The following is a 20,714-nucleotide window of genomic DNA, read 5'->3' on the forward strand; positions in this document are numbered from 1 at the left end:
ACATAGGTGTCATCTTTGAGGATTACTTTCTCTTCAGGAAAGTAATCTTTGACATATTTATTTTGAATGTGAATAAATTTTTGTCCATCTAAACATTTCTGGAATTTTTGTTATCTCAACATTTCTTAATTACAGCCTTTCTTATGGCATTGCTGACAGTACTTGAGATCACTGGAAGTCTGGTAATGTTTGTTTTTCGTACATGTCTAGCTGCTACAGTTAGATTAAATTACATTCTCAGGTTTCACATTAAAAAAAAAAGTTTACATCTGTCATGTTTCTGGCAAGCAGATCCTTAAGAGCTTAGAAGTAGAAATAGAAAGAATCCTCCAAATTATTAGTACCATTTCTAATTAATTTCTTGATGTTGGAGGTGAGATCAGGCTATGCAATGCGTGTGACTTTTGTGATCCTGGCTGGCAAGATCACTTGTATTTTGATTTTAGATGAACTGAGAGAACAGGTGTATTACAGCTCAGGTGGATTTCTTGGGTCAGGTTTGACTGCCTCAAGTGCATGGCTGCCTTGGTGTGGTGTCCAGTGCCTCTTTGTATGTTAGAGAAATCGAGCTAAGCCAGTTTCAGGGAAGTACCTGCTTTTTCCTCAGCACCAGCAAAGGAGGAGGTAGTGTTGCTGGTGTAGTAGCCACTGTGCTGGTGGGCTTTTGCTCATTTATACAGCTCTGTCAGTCCGAGATCATTACTCGTTATACCTTTTACTAGCATAACTGTCTGGCAAAAATTACAGTGAACATGTGGCATAGAAGAATTTAGTATGGTGTGTTTTGACTGAGATTAGATGTATTTAAAAACAAAGTCCAGAACAACATATTAGCTAATTTTAAACCTGCCTCAGGGCAGGTCCGTGCCCACGTAAATTGCTATGGCTTGTAGTCAGTGAGGCAGTCGTGGTTGTGCTGGGGATGAATAACTGGGGCACGGGTTATTTTCATGTGTCAGGAAGTTGAAATGAATTCTGATGAGGAGCCTCAGGTTCACCTTGACTGGCTATAGCATTAAAAAGCAGTTTGCCCTGTCACTGGTAGAAAGCGAAAACTTGTTAACTTCTCTGTTAGCTGTCCTTGTCTGGATGCACGTGTTCCAAATGCCTAGAGGAGTGTAGTAGGATTGCAATGTAGAGAGAAGAATGCATATAACTCTTGTGAGCTTAAAAAAAGCCATTTTACATCTTCTTAACGCCAATGAGCAAAAATTAAGTCATATAAAATCTTTACATAAAAATAAAACCCTCCTATAGGTCTGTGAATTAAATGCCAACTGCTTTAGTGACTGTGATATTCTTACATAAATACAGTAGGACACATGAAGGACAAGTAGTTCTAACTACTAATCTTATTACATACATATTGTTGCGTAAGTGGCATTATTTTTTTGGTGGCTGTGTACCATACATTGCAATTTTCAGGCTAATAATGTTCAAGGTATCTATAAAATAAACTCACAACAGATCGGTGAATTGTAACTCAAGGTCAATGTTAGCAGAACCCAGAGATAACAGCTTTATGTTTGGGCTTTTTTTATTATTATTATTTGATTTCTGTGAATGAAGTCAAAGTAAACATGCTGAAATATGGTCCATGGGGCAGCCTGGGTAGCTGTATCTTCATCTTGTACTTACTAATAAACATTCCTCTTAACCCCTCCAGTTTTCCAGCCTGTGCAATGGAAGTTGTAATACATATTTAGGATATTCCACAGAAGCAGTAGTTTCATTAAAGATTTGGAATAAAGCTAAATATTGACATTTCATATTTATTTCCAACATCCATTTTGAAATATCTGCATAGAGAACTCTATACCTTTGCCAAAAGTTAAAAATAAATTTTTTTTGGACCTTAACTTAGCAGCTGTTCCTCACCCTCTAAGGAAAATACCATTACACTAAACCCAATGTAATGTGATGTCTTAAACTCCACAAGCATTAGCTTACTGTGTTGCATTCGCATATGTAAAATTATGAAAAAAGTGGCATTTGTCTTTTTGATAACTTTTTATAAATTCTACTTTGTGTGTTAATCACTAGATGACAGATAAACAAGATATGCTATGCATCTTAATCTCCTGCTTAAACCATATCCTGCCAGTTTAATCAAAGAGTTTTATTCTATGGTATTTAATTCTTATCTTAATCTTGTTCAGAGGCTATAAGGAGAAAAAGTATGTATACTTGGGTAGCCAGGTAAATCAAAATATTTTTACTTGTAAATGAACTCGGGAGATGTTCTGGTCCAACTTTGTTGTAGAGCGTAGCATCAACATTGATGGCTCACTTAGGGTGTTGTCTTCTTTAATCTTGAGATGCAGCAGCCTCATGGGAATACCTTTTCCAATACTTATATTCTTGCAGTTATTTTTTATTTCTCCCTCGTCTACAGTCAACAGCTTCTCTTTTCAGTTTATTACCACTGTCTCTTGCAGTATACATCATTGAAGAACCTTGTTCTGTGGTCTGAGTAATCTCTTTGGGAACTGGAAGGTTTGAGGTTTCAAAGAGCAGCCAGAATGTGGACTGTATTCTAAAACCATTTTGTTCAAGCAGTTCCTTTTTAGTGGAAGTAATAATTTGCTTTCTTTTTTTTCAATTCATGAGATATTCAGAATTTTGTTCTAAAAGAAGTAATAAATGTGATGAACTTCATCAGTTGTTCTTTTACTCGTTTTTAAAGTGCAGACAAACCTATTCTTCTCCTGCTCCTAGAAGTCCCAAAGAGGGACAGTTACGCTGTATGTATTTTTAAAAAAATAAAATATTATTTGTCTTAAATGTCCTAAAGTAGCTATTAGCTGGGGGGGGGGGGGGGGGGGGGGGGAGAGGGGAGGAGAGAGAGAGAGAGAGAGAGAGAGAGAGAGAGACAGACAGACAGACAGAGAGAGACAGAGAGAGACAGAGAGACAGTGTTGATGGTTTTATCCTGCTTGTACAAATGAAAAGCTTAGCTCAGTTGCTGCTGGAAGTCCATAGCAAAGTTGTGTCTATCCGTAGCCAAGGTCGTCTTGAGCAAGGTGAAGGTCTCAAAGTCCTTTTGAGCTGTTAACAGAAAAAAATAATATCTTTATTCAGATTTCTATTTAGAATGGTAAAGCACTCTGTGCTTACTGTAGAAGTGTGGTAGCTCTAATACTATGCTTGGAAATTTTGTAGTAGTCCAGCTTAATTTTAATTCTTATTGTTCTAATGAGATTTTGTCCATTTTCCAGAATGGGCAAAACTTAGACAGAGATAGGATAAAATGCCACGGCCAAAGCCATAGGTCATATGTTTTTTTGTTTGTCGGATGACCTGTTCTGATGACCTCTTCCATAAAGCACCCCTTTTTCTTCTTTTTTTGCCCACTGGTACTTCTAAATCTAGGTGACAACCTGTATGTAATTAGTTATGTATATGAGCAATATGGCTGTGTTAATACCTGGTTTCAGTTTTTAACTCATCAGAGTAATAGATGATCATTTTGTTGAGTGCTGACTGTAAGAATAGCGATTTGCAAATTGTTTTGATCTCTTATGCTAGTTTTGCATTCCAATTTAATTCAAATTTTCTGTACTCTACACTAACTGAATTTGGTGACTTGGGGAAAAGCAGCTGAATACCTTTTCTGAGAATTTTTGTATTGGAAATCCAACTTATCAAGGTGAATATCTATGTGAATGGTTCTTTCACTTGGTAATCACTTGATTGTCTAAAAGAGTGAAACCAAAACCAGGCAGAGATTTAACAATTACTCTTCTGAATGTTGGAATTATCTTCTAGCCTCAAGAGTTTTCTTGAACATAAATCTTAAACTTACATTAGTTTTCTTAAAGACTGCTGTTTTTCAGACCTCCACTCTTTTATCAGTGCTATTATTTTTCATTTGAACTGGTCCTTTTTCCTTGTTTGTTTGAATTAACCACAGGACTGGAAGTAACTTTTTTAAGAAGGCAGAAAAAAGCAATCATTAAAATTAGGTGTGTGGAGAGACTACTGTAATGCCTGAAATCTGAAATTTAAAATAGCCCATTAAGGTTAAGTTCGCAAGAATTTTAAGTAGATTGGAGCAACCTCACAAGATTTTCTTTATATACCCAACTCCTCCTCCCCACTTAATGGATTTGTCTTAATAACCTTTACCTTAATAAATCTTCCCTAGACAGAGATTAATTGAACGGTCATTAGGGTATGGCTTGAAATTATCAATTAATAGCAACTAAACAAATCAAGAAATGGACTATATTGTCACTACTACTTTGGAGACATCTGTTTATTGTGAAGTGTTATGTAGATAATATTTTACAAGAAAATATATTTTAAAACATGATACCCACAATTTTGTGTCACGATCCCTTTATATTTGAAGCAACTTTCTTTATTAGAACTAGACTTGCTAACACTTTACTATTGTAAAGGGAAAAATTCTAAACTAGAGAAGATAACTTTACAGTGAGTAATTACAGCTGAAATTTCAGGGGAACATTTCTGTACATTTTGTACAACGTCTAGTACATTTGGATACTCCTACAGCACTGTGGTATTTCCTAACGTTGAGTGAACAGAGCATTTGGTGCAGTAACCTGCATATCAGAGACAGAAACATCCTAATTTGATCTAGGCAAGAACAGAGTTTTGATAGGAGCCTGATTTAGAGAATAAGGAAGTAAGCATGTTTGTGCTGGGTTTGATTGCTGTTGAGTCAATAAAGATGGATGCTCTCTTCCCTGAAGAACCATATTTGTAAGAGATGAATTGCATCTGCACAACGGTGTAGGCCACTTGGTGTTTTCAGTTCAGGATATATTTTTTCCAAAGCTAGACATAAAATGCAAAGTATTGAACTGTTCTATTGTTGTCAGTATACTAGTGGGTGGGGTTTGTTGGTGTGTTTTGGGTTTTTTTTTAGGTCAGTATTTTTAATAGTATTTGCACATATTCAGAATAACATCCTTTGTATGTTTTACTTCTGAATTTTTTTTAATGGGATGTCAAAACTTTTAATATCCATGCTGGTATTATAAAATTTGTTATGCGACATCCTTTGGACTTGCTGTGATTTAATTAAGCAGTCTGTGCTTACCTACTAAACTGTTTCCACAGGTTACTTCAGTACATGCCCTTCCTTGAAACAAAAAAAAGTTCCAAGAAGACTTTTTGTTGAAAAGTATTAAATGTTTAATTTCTTTTTGCCATGGTGGATGTAGAATAGTCCATTTATCTTCATTAAGGCATATAGCTTTAAAACTTGTGGCTTTGCTACTTGGGAGTTATGGATGCATGCCCTCACTTGTCAAGATAAATGTATTATACTGTAGTTCTCTCCCCTCACAGTATGGATATTCAAGTTGTACTGTGGATTTGACCACAAGTAAGCAATTCTCTGAGGATAGAGAAGGAAAATGCACATACTCCTAGGAATATATTTTCCAGAGTTAAAATTGACATTTTATAAATAATTTCCATGTTGCGAACTTCAAACTCACAATCACAGCAATTCAGTGATATGCATTTGGCATGAGTCAGTTTCAGTTCTTAGTGCTTTTCATTGGAAATGGCATAAAAAGTAAGATTTCTTTGAATTTTTTATGTTGTGGGCTTACAGGGGACAGAAGATGTTCTTCACTTGTAGTTGTCTAAGAGTGCATGGCAGCATAAATAACGAAATAGTCATAAACCCAAGCTGCACTTCTCAGGTCACGTGTTCCATTTCATTTTTAAAGAATCTAGAAACAATCTAAGCAGTTGATAACAGGTCGGTTGCAGGTGATAAAAGAGATTTTAGATGGGACATTACTTCTTTTTCCACACCTGGCATAACCACATTATATCAAGGCAGAGTTGTCTTTAAGCAGTGGTATGTTTGTTCATAAACATATGGCATGAACAATACATCGCTATTTGAATTCCAAGGACACAATACATTTTTTTAAGATAGTTGCCATATGTCATAGATTCTTCACTGGAAAAAATACTGATGTTAGATTTTTTTTTTAATTGGAACAAAAAAGTCTGATTTATTTCAAACTGAAGTATACCATTAAAATATAGTAGGTGTTGCAAAACAGGACTATTCTATGTTGGTTTTAGATTTGATGTTGGAGGCATTTAATAGAATCAAGTGAGTAAAATAATCTTTAAATTATCTTTTTTTAATTACCAAACAAAGTTATGACGACTGTTTTAGAAAAAGTAGTAAAATTTATATATGGCATTCACACTCTCAGAAGAAGCTAAAATAAATTGGGGCTAGTAAGGATTTAATCAAGCCATTGTTTTTAATTACTGTGTGCAGACTATAAAAGGCTAGGGTTTTTTTAATCTAGTTAGCAATTGAGTCCAGTGCTTGTCTTATAATTCATAGCTATTCACAATCTATTAATTATAGCTATCCTTAAATTTATTATCCTCAAATTTATTAACTACACTGAAGATAATTGTAAATTTTGTTTCTAAAAAAAGTTATGCAGGCTCTCTTGTGGGTTGTTAACCCTGGAGAAATGCTTGGAAAATGCCGTATAGTTATTGTTTTTTTAGATTATTATGCTTTTTGAAGCTAAGACAGATGTACAAAAAGATGCAGTTTTTATTTTGTATTGGCAGCTTCCAAATATTTAGTGTCTATTTCCAAGAGCTGCAATTAGTAAAGCATCCATGGTACTGAAATCCACACATCCCACAAGCTAATTATATTTGCAAGGTCAGATTGAATACATATTTTCAGAAAAATAAAGGGTTATATAAATGTGTCTTCTACTTGGCTGTTATATCACAGTTTGTTGATCTGGAGTATAATGTGTACAATTCACAAATTTGTCTGATAACAGAAAGTGGTGTGTGATTGTGTTTATTTTACTAACCAGTATATTCACAGCAATCACTTCCAAATATCTCTCCAGTAAAGATGTGTTAATTACAAAACAGACAAGGTCTTCTATTATATTAAAGCTACTAACAAGAAGACAGCAGGAATCACACATGTAAATAGCATCATCAACCCCTATTTTAGTCCTCTGTTTTGATCTGTGAGTTGCGCATAGACCAAAGGTGCTATTAAAGACTCAGTATATGAAATAGGCAGCATTATATGAACAAAATTTATTCAACAAGAAAACAGACCTTTAACATGAATTTAACAAGCCTGAGAAATTATAAACTCTCATATGCTGCAGATTCATGCAGTGATAATAAACAAAAAAGGAAAGTAAGAGGTTTCCTTAAGCTAGCCAAACTGCTAATGGTTTTGTTATAAGCTGTCTGCTGTTGAAATGACCTCTGAGAAGTCTAGAGACATTTGCACTAGGGAAAATTAAATGGTCAGAGTGCTGAAAGAGTTGCACTAAAGAAGAGCAGTAAAATAAATCCACTTTCATATTTCTGGAAAATAGCCATAGACTTTTATTTAACTTTTTTGTGTCTTTACAGAAATGGAATTTACTATGAAGCTTGGAAACTGTAGTTTTTACTAAAATGGTAAACAGTTCATTGAGTATTTTAAGTACAATGAAAGCTTAAAATTTTTGGAAGACAATACTGACTGCTTACCCCCAAAAAAAATCTATGTTACTGAGTGGGGTTTTGTACTGCTTTTAATTAATCCTTAGATTTTCTTTGTTCAAAATACTGTGTCTAAAGTTTCCATCATAGAATACAGGGTGACCATGTTGCTGTCCCCTGTGCATCACGCTGTACTTCAAAATACTCGAATGCAGAGAGGAAACTTCAGCTTGTATACACCTCCAAATGCTTGCCCGGGCTTTTTTCTTGAATCTTACTGTGGCATAATTAACACCTACTTCACCCATTGCTCATTAGTACGCTGGACATTAATGAGTCTATTTATTTTGATATAATCCTCTAAAGGAAGGACTGAATTGTGCTCACTGTGAAAAAAGCAGTTACGGTTTATAGAAATGAATATGTAGATTTATTGTTGTATTTATGTTTTTATTGCGTATTAGGTCTAAATTTAGCCTCCAGGTTGTTGAGCATGTTAGTTTCTTTAAGATGGTTGCTATAGTGATAGCAGCAAATTTCTTTAATCTTAGTGTAGTTAAAGTATTTAGTTACCAGTGGTCGCCACAGTGCAAATGAGATGAGAAATATTCACATACACACTTTTTATACCCTTCTGAGGTAGTAGAAATATGCAATTTTATCCCTCTTTAAAGCTTAATATTTGTCATTTTCATATTTCATACCACTTTCTATTAGACTGATGCGTGTTCTCCTTAAAAAATACTTGCATTTCATTCCTTCAGGAGGACAGATAGAGTGGGCAATCTTGTCCCACACAGTTAGTACCTGAAACAGGGAAAATTACTTCTGGTCAGAATTTAGATGCTGTGATAATACTCAGTATCACTCACAAATATTTTAGCAGTTCTCATTTTAATGTGAAATTTATCCAAATGTAACCTTGAGAATACAAACTGAAATTTTGAATTAATTATCAAAACCAAGTTTAATCAGTTTCTTATTTTGGGATTTTGTGTTGTTTTACGTGGATCTAATCCTAAAAAAAATCTATGCTGGACAATGGCATTTGTTCTGGGATAAGCTCAACATTGTCCAGTGACGTCCTCAGTTAAATTCAAGTCTCAGAGCATGGCTGCTAGCATGTTATAAATCAGCTCCTTTTAGTTATGCTATACTGCCAAGTTCATGTTTCTTGCTCCTCAGGGTAAATTTTTACTTTCCTGATTTTTTTTTTTCTTCCCATATCTAGCTGCTCTCTGGAGAACCTGTGGTGTGCAATTTGTTTGCATTGCTTGACTTTTTAATTTATACTGCCTGTTTGTTGCGGTTGGACATTTCCAGGTGTTCATAAATCAGAGCAGCTGGTTAAAAAGGAACACAGAAGCTTGTCCCAAGTGCTTTGAGATAGGGAAAAAAATTGATAGCTATTATAATGGAAATAATAGTTATTTTGTATATTACCACAAAGTATATGTATATACATAGAAACTTTCAGATCTTATTGAGAACTAAGTTTTTAAAAACATAACTCCTTTTTCATAGCATTGGTATCACATGGCACACTTCTGCTGCACATTAAATCTGAATTGTGGTTTGGTTTTATTATTGTTCAGGAAAACATCATTGTTAACTCACTTTAATTGTGTCACAATCTAACATTTTCAATAAAGATGACTTTTTTTTTTTAACATTTTCTGGATACGGTTTTAAGCTCTGACGTGTGCATATGGATCTGGCCAGACACCTGAGAGCCCTGGCAATGGCCCTTAGTGGCACCATGTCACTCTACACAACTGAAATAGCTATGTCTCAAAAGTAAATAAAACAGCTGATAAGTTATTAGGCTTTGTCAGTTTAGTCTTTGATAAATGTTCCTTTTGTTATAAAAACTTGCCAATTTTATTTCCACATGAATAACCTTATTAGTTATATTGTACTCCCAATAAATTGTCTGTGTATGTAGTTATTAATATTTGTGTAAAAGGAGAGGAAAATGCTAGAACAAGGTGAGAATCACGATGTCTCTTTCTCTGCACACTTTCGGTGGTAGTGGTTGATTCTTTGTTTGTCAACACAAAAGTTTGGTTTGGGTCTAATTCCTAAAGGTAGCAAACTAGGTGCATAAATGCATCTCTTGTTTTCCTGCCTGTCATTTGGAGAGGAAGAGAATAAAAATTATTGTAGTAAAAGTTATTAAAAGGAGATTTAAACAGTTCAGTTTAGTGAACTGGAGTAATTCTTATGAACATATGCAAGACGAGATGCCCGGTACCATTTCTGTGGGTGTACAAGGTCCTACATGCTCTGGTACAGTTAAAATGCTGGGACTTAGAGGAGAACGGTTATCTTGTGATTATGAATCTGTAGTGGCCAGGACCTAGTGATAGTGGGTTTGAGTGCTTTATTGGTACGTTCTCAATTCTGTTTCACCTCATATCTGTGTTGGGTAGGGGATTGGCCTGTTTTGCATGGGGCCATGAAATGCTCTTTCCAGAGCTTTTCATAGACAAATTCAGCAGAGGACAGAGTAAGAATCTGTGATGGTTTTACTTTATTTGCAATGAAGTAGCACTGAATACTGCCTACCGTGTACCTTTAAATCATAAATGACCTTGGTTTTCTTTTACTCTACTTTTTACTCCTGAGCATGACACTGACAAGGACTTTTTAATCCATCAGACAGTTTATAGACCCTTTCATAGTCACAAGAAGCAAAAAGCATCTGACTAGAAGGGAATACATGGGGCAAGTTCCTTGCTGGCTATAATTTTGTTGTCATTTCAAGTATTGTGGTAGTATAATTGATGTGACAGGGCTGGGCTTTAGACCTGGTCCCTTAGCTTGTGCTCACTTTCAGTTTTAGTCTCTCTCTGTCATTCATTTTGATTGGATAAGATTTAGGTGACAAGCATATGCATACCTTTGAAGCTCAGAATAAGCATACATAAAAAAATCAATGTTATATGGTGATGTCATGTATATAAAACTTACAGCACCATGGAAAAAGGTAATAATTGGTGTCACCTTACAATACAATGCAGTGTAGTGTGCTGATAACATAGCCAGCAGGAGGCTCTTTTTTTATTAATATTGTAATTAAATGATTTTCTGGATAAAGGCCAAAAACAGATGAGAGTTGATTGTGCCTTGTCCACTCTTGCTTGGCACTATTAGTTGCATTTTCTAAAAAGAATTGACTTGACATCTTGTTTTTACAGGTTGTTATTGATGCCTTCAGATTGATCAATGCTAATATGATGGTCTTAGGACATGAACCAAGACAAACAACTTCAAATCTGGGTCACTTAAACAAGCCATCTATCCAGGTAAACCCAGTGTTAATAGTCCCGTTAATTGCAAGATCTATTCAGCAATTTTTGGGAAAAGTACCTAAAACCAGTAAGGTACAAATTATTTGTTGTTCTCTGTATAGTATTTTTCTGAGTGCATTTATAATTTGTGATTCATCAATGGAGTAATATATGTGAAAGGTTTAAAATTGAGCCCTAAATTAGCTGTCTAAGTGGGAATGCATGTATAAATATATCCTGCAAAGGTTAAATTACAGATTTATGGAAATATAAACTTTTAAAAGTAACAATAGATGTCATACCTTGTGATACAAGACAGGTACTGTTTTCAGTAAAGCAGTTTAAAAGCTGCTGCTTATTAATATCTCAGCTTTTCTAACGATCAGTTACTCTGAAGCAAATTATGGGAAAGTTCCTTCTTCATTAATAATCTTGTCTTTCTACTGTATGCTTACATAGATTCTCACTTAGTATGTAATCTAACCTTGTATTGTGTCTTGAATAATTAAGTCTCTGATTTTCATGTAATGCAGTAATTTGCTGACAAATGGTGCAGTGGGAGATTCAGTGGATAAATAGGATGATTGATCGGCTTCAGTTGTAATGTTTCTTTTGAGTATGTTGTGTTAGATATCCTTGCAAGCATTTGTGAAACTTAAATATTCAAGTTTGATTTCTGAAGTTGACTTTCACTGGTAAGGCCAAAAATGCTGATTGTGAACAAAGCAAACACTTGTTGTAAAAAGAAGCTTCTGTCCCAAAACAAACACCCTCTGGAGCGATTGATGCTTTTATTTGTGTCTTTCCTTCTACCTCAACTATTTTTCCTTTTTTCTCTCCAGAAATCTTTTCCCTTTCTATGCATTTTAAAAGGCAAGTGCACTTGCAATAATGTAACTATTCCTGCTCTTTTGATCTGTTACTTGAACAAGTAATATTTGCTGAATAAACATCCTAGAAAAAGACTGTACACTAGTCATAGTAGGACTGAAATAAGAACTAAACTTCTGCTGTAAGAGAGCTATCTTTTAGGAATTAGTAGATCACAATACCTCTAACTTCCAAGAGATCAGTTGTTTATTACTAATGCATTGAAACCCTTAACTATTTATAGAAATGCTAGCCAAAAAAATCATAACATTAAAAGAGTGTCTGCTTCAGGGGGTTATGTTTAACTTTTGATTTTTGAATCGTTAAAAATTGTGAACTATAATGAGTATGAAATAAGCAACTGGTAGACTTGATTGGATACAGACAAGCCCACGCCTACATGTTCCAGGGCTTTTCTAACTGGGCTTTCCTGGATGGTGTGTAGTGAACTCCCTTGTAAACTCCTGTAGTACTGTTCAACTGCATTATTTTAAGATGATTGTCACTACAGCATGGCATAGTTTGGCCATGGGAGCTCTGGGTTTCTCTTATTCAAGTGATTATTTTTTGTTTGTGTTGTTTTTTTGCAAGTTGGCAGTGAGCTGTTGCTGTTAAGCTAAAATTCATAGTTTAAAATGATAGTGTGATCTTAAAAATGCAAGAACTCTTGCAGTGTTGTTTTGCTTTTATTCTAAGGTTGTGAATAAAATTGTGACCCAGTTGAACTCAGCAGCAAACTTTGTAGTGATTTCAACTGGGCTAGAAGCAGGGATTATAAGAGATCCCTTAAAATCTCAGGAATAAGAACAGTACATGGCTTGACTTCATTCCTTTTTGTGGCTCTCTCGTGTTCCTTTATCAAGAGATTTTTTTTACTTGGTCTTTATGCATCTAATTTGTAAGCCTTGTTTAAATGATGATTTCTGTTTGAAACAAAACACATGAAGAACAAGTTTTGCTTTTAAAGTCTTCTGTGTTAATTTAACCTGTTGTGGTGGCTAGACTACAACTGCCATTCAGGTTTGAAGTGGAACAATGGTTTACCTTTTGTATTTGTCCACTCTTTTAAAAAGAATGATTTTGCAAGGGGAGAGAGGAGAGGAGAGGATAGTGGGGGAAGGCAAGGATATTTGTCAAATTTTAGGAACTTTAGAAAATTCTCTTAATATCCACAACTGAGTTTAAACACAAATCCCAAAGCCTCACATGCTATCATTTGGAGCAGGATAAGAAAATTGCAGTGGAAGCTACTTACTGCTAGTAGTTTCAACCATAAGTTAGTGTACTGATGATAAATCCTGTATTTTACAATTATAATTACAATTAAGTGGTACAAGTAATGGTTATCTATCACTGCTGTTTGTGTCTTTGTATATGTGTTTGCAAAAGAAATCTGTTTGAAGTGAATATATGAGAACATTTTCAGCTTTCATGCAGATAATTTTGGAATGCTGAAATATAAAGTTGCTTAAGATACAAATACAGATTCATTCTGTATAGCTCTGAAGAATACATTTAAACACAAATAGGTGAACTCATTGAAACATAAGAAATATTTACTAGTAATTCTGCATATTTTATGTTTGATTTGTCATATCTCATTTCTGAATTTATACTTAAAATGTGAAATTTTATTTGAAAAAACAGAATTTTAGTTGTGATGAGGATTTATCATGGAATTTTCTTACCCCCCCATCTCCCAAATATTAGTCCAACTCACTCTCAAGTCATAAATGTAAAAAAAATTATATAATGCACGTGAGCAAAATGGAAGATACATGCATACAGGTGCCGCTTAACCCAGCCTCAGTGGATCAAATTGCAACATACAAGTTTAAGGGCAAATTTGCAAAGGACATAATTATAATGAGAAAGATATTTTTTCATTTAAAGTTAAAAAAGGAGTTTATCTTTAATATCAGAGATTAATTTGATGCACGCGATCTCATTGATACTTGATAGATATAATCACTGGTTCAGCTACACTGTCTTTGTATTGTACCTTAGAGAATGAACTTGTGAATGCTGGTAGTGTCTGTAAATACACAGTCTTTTATTTGTAACAGGAAGAACCTTGTATTTTAATAGGAGTGATAACTGAGTTTGAGGGAGGAAGGATTTGAGAAAAATATGTTTGTGCATATGTATTGGTCAAATGTTTGCAGGCAGTTACCACTTTTCCCTATAATAGTTGTTACTGTGTGAAAAAAATCAGTGGTTTAGAAATAAAAAAAATGTCAGTTAACAAACACTGAAGAAGAAATAGAAACAGGTATGTTTACTTGATATCAACTCACAGTCTCTGTGTATTTGTTGTATCATGATTTTTCCTTTATTTAAGTGATGTTTGAACATGGCTGTATTCAAATGAACTCTTCTCTTCTAAGATTTCTTCATTTCAGTGGTGGGTGATTTTTATGCAAGCTTTTCCCTGAATTTTACAGGCACTAATTCATGGACTAAACAGACATTACTATTCCATCACCATCAACTACAGGAAGAATGAGCTAGAACAGAAGGTAATTGTTGTGCAGTATTCTTGTTTCAGCTGGTGATAATTTGTTTTCGCTGTCCTGGAGTAGATGGCTTCCTTTCCAGAAAGTACTTAGACATGTAGTTGTGATGATGAAATGTTCTCAAATCACCTTCTAATACTTGTGTGAATAATTTGGCAACATTTTTGTCCATGTTTCATGGAAAGTCCTTGTGCCGTTCTCTGCACTCAATATGTTTGTGGAAGTTTAAAGTTTGCAGTGCTGAAGCTGAAAGACATACAAGCTGCCTTAGGTTTACACAGGCTGTTATTCCTGAAGCTGGAAAACCATCTTTTCCAGAATGGAATTGCATAACTAAGGAATCTCAGGTTTTCATTGGCTATAATTACTTTGAAAGACGGTGCTTCCAGTTGTTATGAATAGAGTTCCTCAAGACTTCACTGGATATCCTGAAGTAATGATGTCCTGCTTAACTTCATGCATTTACAGAAAACACATTGTTCAGTTACTGACAACGAATATTGTCAGTGACTTTGATATCAGACTTCCTCAGTTAAAAGTAAAATCTAGCTTGGCAGCCTTTACGAGGAAAACAAATGGAAAAAAAAGAAGAAAGCTTATTGTCTACAGAAGTTAATTCTTGAAAGCCAAATTCTGTCCTCAGATATGCCTGTGTATATTCGTGGCCTCGTTAGGATTATAAATTAATCTTGGAGTTAGAGTTTACGATGCAATAGTCAGAGCAGTTTTCTCACTTAATTTTGACTTTTAGAGGCCATCTTCTTAATAGTGGAAGAATATATATGCAAATTCGTGAGCCGAAAAGAATTTGTGAAATTTATAACTCTTTTTAAGACAGTATCAGACTTTCAAGACCTCACTGTTACTGAGGACAGTAACTGATTCAACAAAACCACCTCTCAGGAAATGTCCCAGAAGCTTCCAGAGGTCATTGTCCACTCAAATACAACAGTGTGGCCAGACCATTTTTTTTTCTGAAGTTCCAAGTGTGTATTCTCTTTAATGGCTTTATGTATATAAGTTATTACCTTTTCAAGTAGAACAGTCCTGACCAAGTTAGAGAAACCTTTAACCTGTGAGGCAGCGACTATGTCCACACGTCTTTCATAAGGCAGGTTCGTGCATATTTCAAACTTCCCTCATGTGGTGGTGGTGATCTGCTATCTCTGTCTGCACTACGAGTAGTATTTGCCTCATGTATTGGATGAGAAGCCCATCACACCAAACTATAATTTTAAAACCCAGATAGCCTAGCTAAACTATCCATATGCAGTTTGCCCACAACTCCTTCTGTCAGCAGCTAAGATCTTGCTAATAACAAGTTATGACACAAACTTTCAACTCACTTCGTATGTTCCAAAGCCAGGTTTCTTCGGAAGCCCTTTCACTCAGGTGATAGCTGTTACGGGGCATATGGGTTCTCAAAGATGTCTGTTGTAAATGTTCGCAAACTGAAGGCGAGCTGAAACCCTTTGCTGAAAGGGTCCTCCCTACAGTCCTCAAATGTGCAGAATATCCATGTCATACACTTTCTTTATTTGTGAAATTCAGGAAATTGCCCTTGTAGCTCTTCCTTCACTCTTTCAAGAATGACATCAATGTGTCGAGTTGAACATTTCAGATAGTTCTAATAGTCCTTGTGTTTACCATTGTCAAAACTGCATCACTTTAGCGTGATGGTTTTAGGGCTATTTGCTTCATAGGAGGACAAACACATACAAGTCATGCTTCGGTTGCTTTTGAAGTTCACTTGTTCATAGCTGTGGCAGCTTCTTGCATATACAGTTAAGGATAATCGGTGCAGCCTAAATAGCTACTTCATACATTTTATCTAAGCATGAAAACATCTTTCGAGTTTGTCAGAGGACAGAAGTTGCGACCATTCCTTATTTGGCAGCTAAAATATTCACCTTTCTGTTAGTTCTCCTACAATGGAACAGTGCATTCTCAACCAACAGAAAAAATAAGGCTACAAAAGAAAATGTCAGTTTTCGTGTCAAAGTAAACGTGACCCTGGTTTCCATGCCTCATTTTTGTATTTGGGGTTCAAGAAGTTTTATCTTTGAAAGCTTATGCAAAATCTATAGTCTGTTCTAACAGAATAGTTGATTATTGCATTTCCTGTATTAAAAATAGTAAGTTTTTTTTTATTACATTCTTACTACTGTAAATTGTTTCTCTATCTTCAGAGTATTATGAATGTATTTTACAATAAATGCTCTAAAGAGGTTTTATTTTGCAGATGTTGCTAAATTTGCATAAGAAGAGTTGGATGGAAGGTTTGACACTTCAGGACTACAGTGAACATTGCAAACTCAATGAAACAGTAGTGAAGGAGATGTTAGAATTAGCTAAGAATTATAACAAGGTATTCATATCCCATGATAGTATAATTGTTGCTGTGTTTATGAAGGAAAGAAATTTATTATTTAGTAACAGAAGTAAGAAGTTAATTATCACAAGCTTTATTCAGAATGAGCTGGAAAGGACTAGACTTTAAGAACAAAACAACTGTTGCAGGACTTTGGTGGCTATTTGATTTGTAGCATTTGTTTGGAGTAAAGGATTTCCTGGGATTCAGTTAAATTAGACACAAGTGTGGCTTTAATGGCTTTGTGGAGATTTCTACGTTAAGTTGCCTATTAGCTCTTCAGGCTTTGCCACCTGACTTTTTTTGCTCTAAACTGCCAAAGTGTTCAATTACACCTTTTGCTTTAAAATGTAAATAGTCCCATCGATTTGGTATTTTTACTTAGTGAAGAGAATATGAGATGTCTGTAGATCAAAATAAGCAGTTGATAGCGTTCGTCATTCTTCAGTCAAGGACTACTTGTTCAGTATAGCAGAATAAAGATTATTTATCAGTGTCATTCCAGCAGATAGTATTTAGAACACATCATAGAGCCTAATTCAGTGTTCTTTTTAGGTAAACAAATTGTTATTGGTGTTGAAAGAAAGAGGAATCACAGTTACTTGTACAGTTTTAATACTGACTCTTACACTTAGAAATATTTTTAATAAATATTAGATCTCAGAAAAGCACTCTGAGTAGTAAGCATGTCAGTCATGCTTGACAAGTGCTATTTTTTAACTTCTAAGGCGGCCTTAAAAACAGATTTCAATATTACATTCACTAGTTAAGTTACTGGATTTGCTTTATGAAGACACTGTGTTTGAACACAACAGAACATGATAAAAATGTATCAAAAGAATTGACTTTAAACAGTATAAAAATTTACTGAGACCAAACCTGCAGTAGTTGAAACAACGTAGGTAGCATTATTTTTGGTTCTGCTTTACTAGTTTAACTATTTTCAATGATCTTTAACTATTGATGCCGCCCGCTTAAGATTTCTGCTTAAAAACAGTTTTGTGAATATCTGGCAATAAAACCATTCATGAGTATTTCCCTTTATCTTTTGCACCAACACTTAGAAATTTAAACCACGTCTGCTGAAAAGCTGAAGTACCTTTCCTTTTGACTTCCTGAAATGCGTTGCTGTTTGCTTTTTTTTTCTTTATTTTTTCCTCTTTTTTTTTTTTCTTTTGTTGAGAGAAAATTATATTTTGATAATCTTGTGGTTTGGGGAAAAAGTAAATGAAATCTGAAACAGTGACCTTTCCTGTGTTTCTTTCACAGGCTGTTGAAGAAGAAGATAAGATGACACCTGAACAGCTGGCAATAAAAAATGTTGGCAAGCAGGTGAGGTGTGATGAATTAGAGTGAAGTCGAATGATATGCTTCGTTCATTCTAAATATTAAGTTTTTTACATGTGCATAGGTGATTTTAGTTCTATGTGCAAGATATTCTCAACACTCCACATAATGAATTTATTTTTGTTCAGGATTGTTGTGTAAGGAACAAGGCTTTTGACTTTAGGTAATTGGCAGAATAGCTGCAAGTCACGTTCTACGTGCATTTGTGTTACATGCCAAGGAGCAGGGCTGAGATCTGTTAGTTCCTCTTTTTTTCCAAGAAGAGGCGTAAAGCTCTCCAAGTCTGTGTCAGAGAGGCCAAAGCTGTGGAGACTTTAAAAAATAACCAAACCAAAATAATAATTGAAAAAAAGGTGGGAGCATTGTTTATATGTTATGGCCAAAGAGCCTGCTCACCCTGTCCACGGTTCCTGAACACACATGGTCAGTGCTTAGCTCCAGTACGCTATGTATGCAATTAAGTGGCAGTTGCTTTGTATTGCTGTTGAAGGAAAACACTTTAGGGCCGTAGCTGAAAGCAAAAACACCCACTCAATTCATTCTATGCCTTTGCAGTGTTAGGATGTAATGTCTTTAGAGAAGACTCAACAAAACTATTTCTACATTTTATTTCAACATAAAGGTTGAGGAAATGTGCTTTGGTGAGGGAGTGGAGAGCAAGACAGGTTTGTACGAGGTAGCTTTAAAAATTATCCAGTGTGTCCTTAAAGAACCAGTATTGCTAGTAGGAGCAGAAGAATTTTAAAGCTTTCTGGGTTGCTCTTATGTGTCAGCTTCTAGCAGCTATGTCATAACACATCTGCACTGTTGTTCAGTCACTCATGTATTTCTGTAGCATTGAGAACAATGGAGTTTATGCACACCTACACAAATACATATATAAAATAAAACATATAAGAAGGATTGTATTTTAAGGGTTATGTTGTAATCTCAAACGGAACTTGAGCTTCGCTAGTCGTTCAAATCTTTACGCATGTATGAAAAATATCCCTTTTGATACAGTTCTTTAAAAATAAAAACTTTTTAGTGATAGAATTAAGTTTTCTTTAAATTACAATATGGTTAGTTAAGTAATTTCCATGTGTGTTTTTTATGCAACTTATAAAGCTTTGCAAACAAACAGCTGCTCGCAATAGGGATATTATGTTATTAGGTTGCATAATTTGCTAGGAACAGAGACAATATTGGAGAACTATGTGATCTTTGAAAATTAGTTATTTTAGAAGAACAGCTTACACAGACTTGCTAGTTCACTTTTATGTAAATTTAAATGGGTTCATTAGTTTCTGACAGTAGTTCTTTTTAAAATAGTTAAATTCCCACACATGATTATCTTCCATATTTTAATTTCTTTACACACAAGAATGCTACAATAATACCATAATGAAGTTTAGACATGTTTTTTTTAAATGTGCCTGATAATTTTTCAGTATTTGGAGATTAATTACTTAATCGCAATTCTGAAACTGAAGAAGTGCATGATCTGTTATTTCAACCAGAAATAATCTTCTCGTTCTATGCAGATGCCCACAAATGTCTACATCAACTGAGTAAAAGTGTGTGTGTATGTGTGTTTTCAGCACACTGGTCAGGCTTAATATTCAATTTTTCAGAGCATTTGAACATAATGCTGTGCTTTTTTCGTGTTTTTTAGTGTAAGTGTGTTAGTTTTCTTGCAGTCAGCACAACTATTCAAAGACTGTTAGATTATGCTTTAGTCTTTACAGGATTAGAATACACTTTTGTACAAAGATCTGAAAACAAATTGCAGTGTACAAGAAACTAAGATTAAAATATTTGCCTTAGTGAGTTGCATAGTAAATTCCACACGTTGTGTGTTGTCCTTAAAACTTGCAGCTGTCAGTTACTCTTCAGAGGTGGGATAGAAATTTGCTTCATAAACCTATTCTCACCTTATCTGAGTGATAGTGTGAACTAATACAATCTCATTCATCAAAATTTGGTTATTTGCTAGGTCTTGTTAGAATGGGAAATTACTGGCCTGTTTTCCTTAACTTACCATCGTCTTAAATCAACCTGAAGTGAATGAATCCCTCAGCAATGTTTTGGTCATTTCTCTCATGGCATTCTTTGTATTTCAGGACCCCAAACGTCATTTAGAAGAGCATGTGGATGTGCTGATGACCTCAAACATTGTCCAGTGCTTAGCTGCTATGTTGGATACTGTTGTATTTAAATAACCAATTTACTGTTTGTGATGCTTTCTGTGTATATTTGTTTATTGTTTCTAATACTCACAAAACAGAGACTGTTGAGGCTATATTTGATTAAACAGAGACATCTGACTTCATTTGCAATGTAAGTGTAGCACTGTAACACCTTTCAGTCTCTAATTGTGCAGTTGCTTTGGTTTCTTTATGTCAGGGTCTTTACAAAGCATTCAAGAACACAATGTGGGCAAAAATGTATTACATTTTCATTTAATATTTGGGGGAAAATCAGTAGTACATATATATTTTGATTGTTGCAACATAATAAAATTACATTTACAAACCTCTCTTAAGCTCTGGAAGGCCTTTTTTAAGAAAGCATAGGAGGAATTAACACTGTAGGAAAACTGTTAGTAAAGGTTTATTTCTACCCACTGTAAAACTACTGAGAGATTAACTGCTAGGAGAGCAACAATTCTCTAATGAAATTTGGCTGCCATCGATTACCAGATACTGACATTGAGATTAAAAAACAAATAAAACTTGTATTGAATTCTGAGGATGTATGAAAACCAAAATGCTGAAAATTCCCCTGCCAGCTCCCTTTCGATATTATTCATACCCTAATATCCACAGAAGAAATTGACCTTAAGAAAATTAATTC

At 34.8% G+C, this 20,714-nt stretch overlaps 1 protein-coding gene across 2 annotated transcripts in view; it reads left to right on the top strand.

The window, feature by feature from the left end:
• Positions 1-20,714, top strand: part of PSMD14 (proteasome 26S subunit, non-ATPase 14) — a 47,516-nt gene extending 26,802 nt beyond the window's left edge. The window contains exons 8-12 of one of the 2 annotated variants that reach the window (XM_054070031.1): positions 10,683-10,790; positions 14,090-14,164; positions 16,404-16,529; positions 17,802-17,864; positions 19,982-20,700. In XM_054070031.1, coding sequence (XP_053926006.1) covers positions 10,683-10,790; positions 14,090-14,164; positions 16,404-16,529; positions 17,802-17,864; positions 19,982-20,080 — 471 coding nt within the window. In that variant the 3' untranslated portion in view covers positions 20,081-20,700. Of the gene's footprint in view, positions 1-10,682; positions 10,791-14,089; positions 14,165-16,403; positions 16,530-17,801; positions 17,865-19,981 lie in introns of both variants that reach the window. The other variant, XM_054070030.1, reaches the window with a different exon arrangement.

The sequence above is a fragment of the Cuculus canorus genome, chromosome 6 (assembly GCF_017976375.1).
Source record: "Cuculus canorus isolate bCucCan1 chromosome 6, bCucCan1.pri, whole genome shotgun sequence".
NCBI classification, from domain to species: domain Eukaryota; kingdom Metazoa; phylum Chordata; class Aves; order Cuculiformes; family Cuculidae; genus Cuculus; species Cuculus canorus.